This window comes from Galeopterus variegatus, unplaced genomic scaffold, assembly GCF_000696425.1.
Source record: "Galeopterus variegatus unplaced genomic scaffold, G_variegatus-3.0.2 Scaffold926, whole genome shotgun sequence".
NCBI classification, from domain to species: Eukaryota; Metazoa; Chordata; class Mammalia; order Dermoptera; family Cynocephalidae; genus Galeopterus; species Galeopterus variegatus.
Genome location: NW_007727037.1, coordinates 196,511 through 205,988, shown reverse-complemented (window position 1 = coordinate 205,988; position 9,478 = coordinate 196,511). Strand labels below are relative to the sequence as shown.

At 58.7% G+C, this 9,478-nt stretch overlaps 1 protein-coding gene across 1 annotated transcript; it reads left to right on the top strand.

Moving 5' to 3' along the window:
* Positions 1 to 81: 81 nt before the first annotated feature.
* Positions 82 to 9,055, top strand: EML3 (echinoderm microtubule associated protein like 3). The gene is made up of 22 exons (XM_008573483.1): positions 82 to 176; positions 987 to 1,158; positions 1,238 to 1,495; positions 1,590 to 1,703; positions 2,730 to 2,797; positions 2,970 to 3,093; positions 3,309 to 3,479; positions 3,646 to 3,715; positions 3,802 to 3,912; positions 4,152 to 4,247; positions 4,635 to 4,790; positions 4,955 to 5,096; positions 5,523 to 5,674; positions 5,752 to 5,877; positions 5,960 to 6,091; positions 6,557 to 6,624; positions 7,200 to 7,288; positions 7,360 to 7,457; positions 7,595 to 7,682; positions 8,213 to 8,311; positions 8,545 to 8,675; positions 8,767 to 9,055. Exons 1-22 carry the CDS (start codon positions 155 to 157, stop codon positions 8,968 to 8,970), a joined length of 2,691 nt encoding a protein of 896 aa, XP_008571705.1. The 5' UTR covers positions 82 to 154; the 3' UTR covers positions 8,971 to 9,055.
* Positions 9,056 to 9,478: the final 423 nt, after the last annotated feature.

Sequence of the window (9,478 nt, the reverse complement as noted above, 5' to 3'; positions counted from 1 at the left end):
GGCCCTTTTCTCGCGCCCCACAGCGCCCCCGGGGGTGGCACGGCGCCCCTTCGCGCGCGCCCCGGGGTGCTTCCCCTTCCCCTCTCCCCAGCCATGGCCCCCGCGGCTTAGACGCCGCCTCCGCCGCCGCCGCTCGGAGCAACCCGGGGGCCGGATGGACGGGGCCGCGGGGCCCGGTGAGTACGGGGCGGGGCGGGCGGCGTGCCCCTTCCCGGAGCGCCAGTGCCCGACGGCTGTCTGCTGGCGTCCCCGCGGGCTCCTTCGCCCCAGGGGCTCGGAGCATCCTCCACAGCTCCTCAGGTCGCCCTCCCTAGTTACTCGGGTGCTCCTACTGTCATTTCGGACTTCCCCGACGTCATTCTACCTCCCGTGTGACTCTGGGTCCCTTGATGTTTCCCTGCCCCCTACGTTGCTTTGGGCCTTTCTTCTGGTATTTTGGATCTTTTTACTCCTGACCCCTGCTGTTACCCTGGGACCTTCGTTATTATTCTGCTCACCACTGATACCCTCTCCTGTCACTCTGGATCTCTCTTCCCATACTTGGTCCTCCGTATGACTCTCTCTCGTGCCCTCTCCTGTCTCCCGGTGTCCCCGGCACGGTTAACTTTGCTTTCGCTGGAGACCTGAGCTTGCTGGCCTGGGGTGGGGTGGCTGCAATCCCTCACCAGCACCACGCCTCTCTCTGTGGCTCCCACGTTCCTCGGCAGCACTCCATATTTCCCCCTGGTACTCCATGGTACTCTCTGTCTTTGCGGAGGCTGAGACGGCAGCAGGAAGGGAGCTTTGCCAGGTTCCTCGCCTGCCCTGCCAGAAGGAGGCCCTTGATCCTCTGCCACCCGTCTCCTCCCCTCTGGACAGCCTCCAAGCTTGGGGCTCCTTAAGGGGGCAGTCCCAGTGGACGAATGTAAAATTGTGGGGGACAGAATCCCCTCAACCCTTTCTCCAGGTGGTGGGTACATTTTGAGTGCTTCTTGCCCCTTTCCCAGGTGAGGGCCATGCTCAGGAGGCACTGCAGTCCTTGAGCCAACGGCTTCGGGTGCAGGAGGAGGAGATGGAGCTGGTAAAGGCAGCCCTGGCAGAAGCCCTTCGCCTGCTGCGCCTGCAGGCGCCCCCCACCTCCCTGCAGGGCTCTGGCATACCAGCTCCTACAAGGGACAGGTATGCATGTCAGCACACCTCATTCCTGCCCCTTCCTCTGCTTCTGGGGTATCAGGCTGATTCTGTGTCTCCCTGGCAGCCCTGCAGCATCCCTAGGACTGCCACCGACATGCAGCCCCTCTTTGGTGAGCCGAGGCACCCAGACAGAGACAGAGGTGGAGATTGAGCCATCCCTTGGACCCCCTGGCCTGAGCAATGGGCCCCCAGCCCCTCAGGGGGCCAACGAAGAGCCAAGTGGGACTCAGTCTGAAGGAGGGGGCAGCAGCAGCAGTGGTGCTGGCTCCCCTGGCCCCCCAGGAATCCTCAGGCCTGTGCAGCCCCCGCAGCGCACTGACACGTAGGTGTCCTGTGGTGCAGACTGGGAGGGGTGGGAGGATGGGGGAGCACAACTGGAGGGAATGACCTTTACTTGCTTACTATGCCCCCACCAGGCCACGGAGAAATTCTTCCTCCTCCTCATCCCCCTCGGAGCGGCCTCGGCAGAAACTCTCCAGGAAGGCAGCTTCCTCGGCTAACCTGTTGTTGCGGTCAGGGAGCATGGAGAGGTGGACACGGCTCCCATCAAACCACCCTACCCAGATTCAGGCTCTTGACTTTCCACATCCCTCACCTCTCTTCCCTGGGTGGGGCGGGGGGACCCACTGCCCAACAGGAAGAAAGGAACAGCACTCCTGGGGTGCATGCTGTGTACTGGCACTGTGCTAAATCCTCAACTTCCTCCATCTCATTCAGTCCCCACAGCATCCTTGGGGGGTAGGGGGGTTCATGCTGTCCATTGCACAGGTGAGGAAGTAGGCTCAGAGAGGGTAAGTCATTTGCTTGGGGTCACACAGCTAGAGTCAGAATTTGAACCTAACTCTTTCTGACTCCTGCCCTTTCCACCATTTCACAACACATCTTCCAAGATTCCAAGTGACTTTTCCAAAAGCTGTCATGATTTTCATGGATGGCTGTCCTCAGAGCTTCAGCCCTCCTGCCCTCTCAATCTACCAAGTACCCATCTACTTACATCTAGAGGGCAAGGGAACATCCTAGTGTCTGAACATAGTTGTCTCAGAGTGTGTACAGGCCCCAGGACACCTGAATGTTCATTCTAGCCCTGTCCTTGGCCTCTGCTTTATTCTCTGAAGAAGTATTATCACCTTATCACCTGATCATGGTGATCTCACCTGTCACTTTCCTCTTGAGAGATAAGAACTTTCTTGCTCACCTGCTAGATCCTTGTACTTTCTGGATTCACTTTGGTCCCATTTTACAGATGGGGACATGAAAAGGTCAGTAGCCAGAGGTCTGGTGGTCTGGAAGAAAGAAAGGGCTCTGGCACCCTGCACTGCCTCTTACAAGCTTTGTGGCCTTCTGCTGTGCACTTAGCCCCTTCAGCCTCAATCTTTTTATCTCTTAAGTGGAACTAAAAGTCCCCATCTACTCTAGGGCCCTGCCACTCACAGTGCATACTACAAGCCTGCAGAGGTGACTGTGGCCTCTGGAGTAGCCTCCTTTTTCATGTCCTGCCCCTTCTGCCTCAGGTCTTGGGACCTGATCCCAATTCCTATGCTGTTTATTCCTAACAGCCGTGGTGGGAAGGACCCCCTCTCCAGCCCTGGGGGTCCCGGATCTCGGAGGAGCAATTACAATTTGGGTATGTACAGAGAGACAGAGGGAAGAAGTTGGATGATGGAGTTAGGCTTTGGGCTACAGCCCCAAGAATTATTTGGGGGGACCTGTGAGGTACGGCGGGTGGAGTTCTGCTCTGGTTTTGCTGGAAGGGAGGCTGCAGGGTGGTGGTTGACACCCCCCCCTTTTCTCTGTAGAAGGCATCTCAGTGAAGATGTTCCTTCGTGGCCGCCCCATTACCATGTACATCCCATCTGGCATCCGCAGCCTTGAGGAGCTGCCCAGCGGCCCACCCCTGGAGACCCTCAGCCTTGACTGGGTGTATCCTGCCCCCTCCAGTCCCATGGGAACTGCTCTTCCTACCTTGGGACCACCCCCACTTTACAGTTATCTCCTGGGTCAATGGGGACAGGGAGCCCTGGGAATCCTTCCCTACCATTCTTCTTCCGATGGCGCTGCCAGCCAGAAGTCTGTCTCTCCTCTTCCTCCTTCTGCCCTTGATCTGACCCTTTCCTTGACAGTGATCCCCACCCGAGTTATGGGTACAGGGGTCGTGACTCCCGCTCTAATCTGTTTGTGCTGCGCTCTGGGGAGGTGGTCTACTTTATCGCCTGTGTGGTGGTGCTGTACCGTCCTGGGGGAGGCCCAGGGGGTCCTGGAGGTGGCGGCCAGAGACATTACCGGGGGCACACAGACTGCGTTCGATGGTGAGGGGCCTGGGGCCTGGGGATGGTGGGTTTGGCAGGAAGAGGGTCTGGGTGGGTGTGGAGGAGCAGGAGAGAAGAGTCGCCTTACTGCTCTGCAAGCATGGAGAAAGTGTGTCGGGTGGCCTTAAGAGACCCCCTTCCCTAGAGTGTCTCTTCCCCTACTTAGCCTTGCTGTTCACCCTGATGGTGTTCGGGTAGCCTCAGGACAGACAGCCGGAGTGGATAAGGATGGAAAGGTAAGGCCGAAGTCAAACACCAGGCAGACAGGATGAAATTCCAGCCCAGGTTTCCTTCACACCCCTGACCCCTTCTCCTCCACCAGCCTCTGCAGCCAGTGGTTCACATCTGGGACTCAGAGACACTGCTGAAGCTGCAGGAGATTGGACTGGGTGCCTTTGAGCGGGGTGTGGGGGCCCTGGCCTTTTCAGCTGCGGTGAGCTGGCCCCCAAACCTCTAGACCCCCATTCTTGCCCAGGAACCTCATTCTTGCACCTGACTGGGAGCCTCAGAAGTTCTGGCCTCCTGAACCCCACCCCGCCAGTTCTTCTGAGAAAGGAACACGCATCAACTTCTGCCCTCTTGATCTGTGATGGAACCCCCTGTCTAATGACCACGAGCCCCCAGACTTCCAGGGCTCAGCCAGCCCCTCTGATATACATCCCCCATCCTCAGGATCAGGGTGCTTTTCTTTGTGTGGTGGATGATTCCAATGAGCACATGCTGTCGGTGTGGGACTGCAGCCGGGGAACAAAGCTGGCTGAGATCAAGGTGAGGGGTCCAGGTCTGCAGGGGCTCTGAGGTTGGGGGGATGGGAGTGGTGGAGTGCAGAGAGCTCCAGAATTACCCACACATTTGCTTCCTTTCTGGTTGGGTCACTTGGGGCAAACCTCCTAGCCTCCCTGAGCCTTGGTTTCTCCATCTGTGAAACGAGGACTATAGAAATTTTGACCTCATGATGGATAATATTAGGAATTAGGGTGATTAATCATGCGTGACAGGGAAAAGTGCTCTTAACAGACCAGGGTCTCAAAGGAAGGGTTGTCTTGGGGTTCCTGGACCTTGTGCAGGCCAACTGTCAGGATGCGAATCAAGAGAGTCAAGTAGTATGAGGGTGCTCAGGGTTTGGGGTGGCTGAATTTAGTGTCTTCCCTTCAGAGCACAAATGACTCAGTCCTGGCCGTTGGCTTCAGCCCTCGTGACAGCAGCTGTATTGTCACCAGCGGGAAATCTCATGTCCACTTCTGGAACTGGAGTGGTGGAGCAGGGATTCCTGGGAATGGGACCCTCTCCCGGAAACAGGGTGTCTTTGGGGTGAGGCTGGATGAATGGAAGGTGGTGGGCGAGGGAAGAGTGGAGATGGAAGTACTGATCTGAGTACTGTAGACCCTAAAGCTCCCCAGCCCCCAGCTGTCCTGTCCTGTGGCTTTTAGTCTTTGTCCTTCCCTTTGACCTTTGTTCTCTGCTCCTCCCCCTAGAAATACAAGAAACCCAAGTTTATCCCTTGCTTTGTGTTCCTCCCGGATGGAGACATTCTCACTGGGGACTCAGAGGGGAACATTCTCACTTGGGGGCGGGGCCCCTCCGATTCCAAGACCCCAGGCAGGGGTGGAGCCAAAGGTATGTGGTTGAGGGTGCCATCTGGGAAGTCTAGTACTTCCAGTCCTAGTACGCTGACTCATGCACAGGAGAGGGTCTCCCATCTTTTTACCTTGAGAGGTGATAGTTCTTGGGGGTGGGGTGGGGGACAGCATGGCAGAGGAGAAAGTCTGGGGCTTTGGGTCTGCCAGATCTTGGGTTCAAATTCTAGTTTTGCCACTAGTGGTCTGGGCTTTAGGAAGTTACCTCAGTTCTCTGAGCCTCGATTGTCCTGTATGTAAAATAGGGAGAATAATAGCAGTGTTCGCATTCGTGAGGATCAGAAACAGTATTCAGTAGGCACTCAGTAGTTGGAAGTTATTACTCTATTGTGATGGCCTAGGCTGCCCCCTGCTCCCCACTCCCCTGAGCCCCAAGAGCATGACCCACCTGGGACTTTGCCAACAGAGACCTACGGGATTGTGGCCCAGGCCCACGCTCATGAAGGTTCCATCTTCGCCCTGTGTCTCCGGCGGGACGGGACAGTGCTGAGTGGTGGTGGGCGGGACCGCCGGCTGGTACAGTGGGGGCCTGGGTTGGTGGCCCTCCAGGAGGCTGAGGTGAGGACTGTGTTGGGGTCAAGAAAGGGGAAGAAGAATGGTCAGTGGGCTCCTGACATTCTGCCACCACTCTGCAGATCCCAGAACACTTTGGGGCCGTGCGGGCCATTGCTGAAGGGCTTGGCTCTGAGCTGCTGGTGGGAACAACGAAGAATGCATTGCTGAGGGGAGATCTGGCCCAGGGCTTCTCCCCTGTAATCCAGGTTGGGGGGCTAAGGGCTTGGGGGAGGAGGGAGGGAAGAGGTGTTGGGGAGAGCAGGGGTGACAGCCCACCTTCTGCTGCAGGGCCACACCGATGAGCTCTGGGGGCTCTGCACACATCCCTTCCAGAACCGCTTCCTCACCTGCGGCCATGACCGGCAGCTGTGCCTGTGGGATGGGGAGGGCCATGCGCTGGCCTGGAGCATTGACCTCAAGGTAGAGCCCTGTGTCCCTGGATCCCCCATGCCACACCTACCTCAACTCCTGTGGCCACCACTCCTTCCCCAACATCCCCTTTCCTTCAGCCCCCCAGAGACAGCCGTTGTGTGGCTACTCAAATACTAATTCTTCTGTACTGATTGGTAAGAGCTGATGCCTCTAGTGCTGCCTGGGCAATACTCCCCTTCTCCAGGACCCCTTGACCTCCTCTTGGTCCAGCAAATACATGGTTAATCTCCGGCCCAGCTGGGGGCTCAGTTCTGGTAGTTAAATATTTTGAGTATTATCCCTGTTTAGGCTCCAGTGGCACCCAGCCTCCATCCCAGGTCTCCTGGCCCTCTCTTTCCCTGTCTCCTTGTTGGGAGGAGGAGGCTTTGAGTTTATCGAGATGACAAGGTGTCCCTGTCCTGGTTCCCTCACTAGAAAGGCCTCTTCTTGAATTCACCTTCTCCCCCCTCTCAGGAGATTGGTCTCTGTGCTGACTTCCACCCGAGTGGGGCAGTTGTGGCCGTGGGACTGAACACGGGGAGGTGAGAGGGAGCCAGGACTCCTGGGAGGGAAAGCAGGGAGGTATGGGAAGGCTTCCTGGTAGTGCGGAGTGGACAGGAGTGACACTACTCAGGGGCCCAACCCCGCCTTTTCACTGCTCGGTGCTTCTCCCAGCAGCCCAGCCGCGGCCTCCCCTGCTTTCCTGTGGCAACTGTCTTCACCCCTCCCCCAACCACTCTCTCCTCCAAGCCTGGGAGTGGAGGAGGTGGCAGGCCAGGTTAGAGAAGCAGCGGGAAAGGGAGGGGCATAGGGGAGACAAACACGGGGAAGTGACAGGCTTACGGACTGCACAAGGCCCTTGTAGTCAGGTCTAGTTTCTGACAACTTCTTCAGACGGCATCAGAAGCCCCTCAGCTTTTCTCTGTCCTTAGCCCCTTCCCATATTCCAGCATAAGAATGCAGTGGTGACCTCTTTTCTACATCATAGTCTTTCCTGGGCTTAACTGAGGTTCTCCGATTTGCCACCCCCTACCTTGCCCAGGGCGGCCTCCCTGGGGGGTCTCCTCGCATCCTGCCTTTTTGACTCCCCATTTGCTTTCCCTACCCTCCCTTCCAGGTGGTTGGTTTTGGACACAGAGACCAGAGAGATTGTGTCTGATGTCACCGATGGCAATGAGCAGCTCTCAGTGGTCCGGTACAGCCCAGGTGGGAGCTGCCCCCACCCTGGACTCAACTCTGTCCCTAACCCTTCCCTCTCTGAGTGACTGTCTTTGCAGATGGGTTGTACCTGGCCATTGGTTCCCATGACAACATGATCTACATCTATAGCGTTTCCAGTGATGGTGCCAAGTCCAGCCGCTTTGGCCGCTGCATGGTGAGGAAGCTGGGGTGGAGGGTGGGGCATGGTAACAGCAGGTAGACTCACAGAGGTCTGATGCATGGGGATGGGGGAGTGTCTGAGCATCGGAGATGGTGGGTGGCTACATTTTGACCCTTGACCCTTGCTTCCAGGGTCACTCCAGCTTCATCACTCACCTTGACTGGTCCAAGGATGGGAACTTCATCATGTCCAATTCTGGGGACTATGAGATTCTTTACTGTGAGTGGAAATGGGGGAGGACATGGGAAGAGGGTAATTGGAGTGTATTTTATTTGGGTTGGGGTGGGGGTGTTCCTGGGTGGGAATGGAAGAATGCTTGGGGAGCTCCAGGCAGAGGGGCTGTCAGATATGGAGGTGGAGATGGGGTTAAAGTGAAGTCAGAGTCATACACATAGGAGAAATTTTGATTTGGAAAAAGCCACGCACGTTTTCATACCATATCTTGTTCCCACAAGGACTTGAGGGAACTGAAAAATGCACCAAGAAGAGATCGCTCTGGAAAAGTTTCTCAGAGCAGGGGTTGACTTATCTAGGGAGGAGGAACTGATGAGAAGCTGTTAGAACTTCAGTGAGAACTCAGGGAGCACAGGGGGTGGGTTTCACGGGTGGGAGGGGGTGCTACCACAGTGACCACCAGATCACATGCCACCTCCTCAAGCCAGTCTTTCCAACCTGGTCTTCCCGGGCATCTTCCTGACTGAGGGCAGGGCGAGAGCTGAGTTGACCTTGAGCGGACTCCTTCTCCCCAGGGGACGTGGCTGGAGGCTGCAAGCTGCTGAGGAATCGCTATGAGAGCCGAGACCGGGAATGGTCTACCTACACCTGCGTGCTGGGCTTTCACGTCTATGGTGAGCAGGGGCGCAGGGGCGCGGAACCCTGCGGGAGGGGTCGGGGGACAAGGTGGAGCCCGCTCTGGGCTCGGAATACTGGGCGTGTGTCGTGGGGTGGGCGTCAAGAAACCGGCAGATCCAGCCCAGGAGACCGGGAAGAATTGCCTGGAACGCGACCAGTGACCATGGCTGCTTCTGGGCCGTGGGTGGCGGTGGGGAGGAGGCCGGGCTGAGGCCGGCCGCTGTGCTAGGCGTGTGGCCGGACGGCTCGGATGGGACCGACATCAACTCCCTGTGCCGCTCCCACAACGAGCGCGTGGTGGCCGTGGCCGACGACTTCTGCAAAGTGCACCTCTTCCAGTACCCCTGTGCGCGTGCCAAGGTGAGGCCGCTGGGGGCCGCCGGGGCCGGGCGGGAGGGCCCGGGGTCACCGCCGCCGCCGCCGCAGCAACTCGACCTTCCCTCCGGCCCAGGCGCCGAGCCGCATGTACGGGGGCCACGGCAGCCACGTGACCAACGTCCGCTTCACGCACGACGACTCGCACCTCGTCTCGCTGGGCGGCAAGGACGCCAGCATCTTCCAGTGGCGCGTGCTGGGCGCCGGGGCCGCCGGGCCGGCGCCGGCCACACCCTCTCGAACCCCTTCTCTGTCCCCCGCCTCTTCCCTCGACGTCTGATCGCTGCCGGACGGGACCGGCTGGCCCGGCGGCGTGGCCCCGACCCCCAGAAGGCCCCAGGACCCGGGCCCGACCTTTTCCTCGACTTCGAGACATTCCCGATGGCGCATTTCCCTGGAGGGGCGGACGGCTCCCCTCACACACTGTGTAGATCCTCTGGCTGAGCCGGGCAGCCCCAGCCCAGGCCCCGACTCCTGCTGCCTGCTGAGGGGCAATAAACCGAAAACAAAGTCGCCTCCCGGAGCTTTTGTGGGGCGCGCTGGGCGCCTCCGGGGCCCTGGGGTGGGGATGGAGGAAGACAGGAGTGCGGGCAGGGGAAGGGAGCGTAGACCGCTCGAGCAGATGCCAGGCAGAAGCGCGGGCGAGTAACCCCGCGAAGCCCGAAGGCGCGCGAGCCTCGAGGCGGCAGGCGGAGCTGCCGGGCTCCGGCGAGGAGAGAGTTAAGCCCGCCTCAGCTCCCGCCCTCGGAGGAGGGGCCGAGCTGCGACGGAAACCGCCGAGCGCCGGC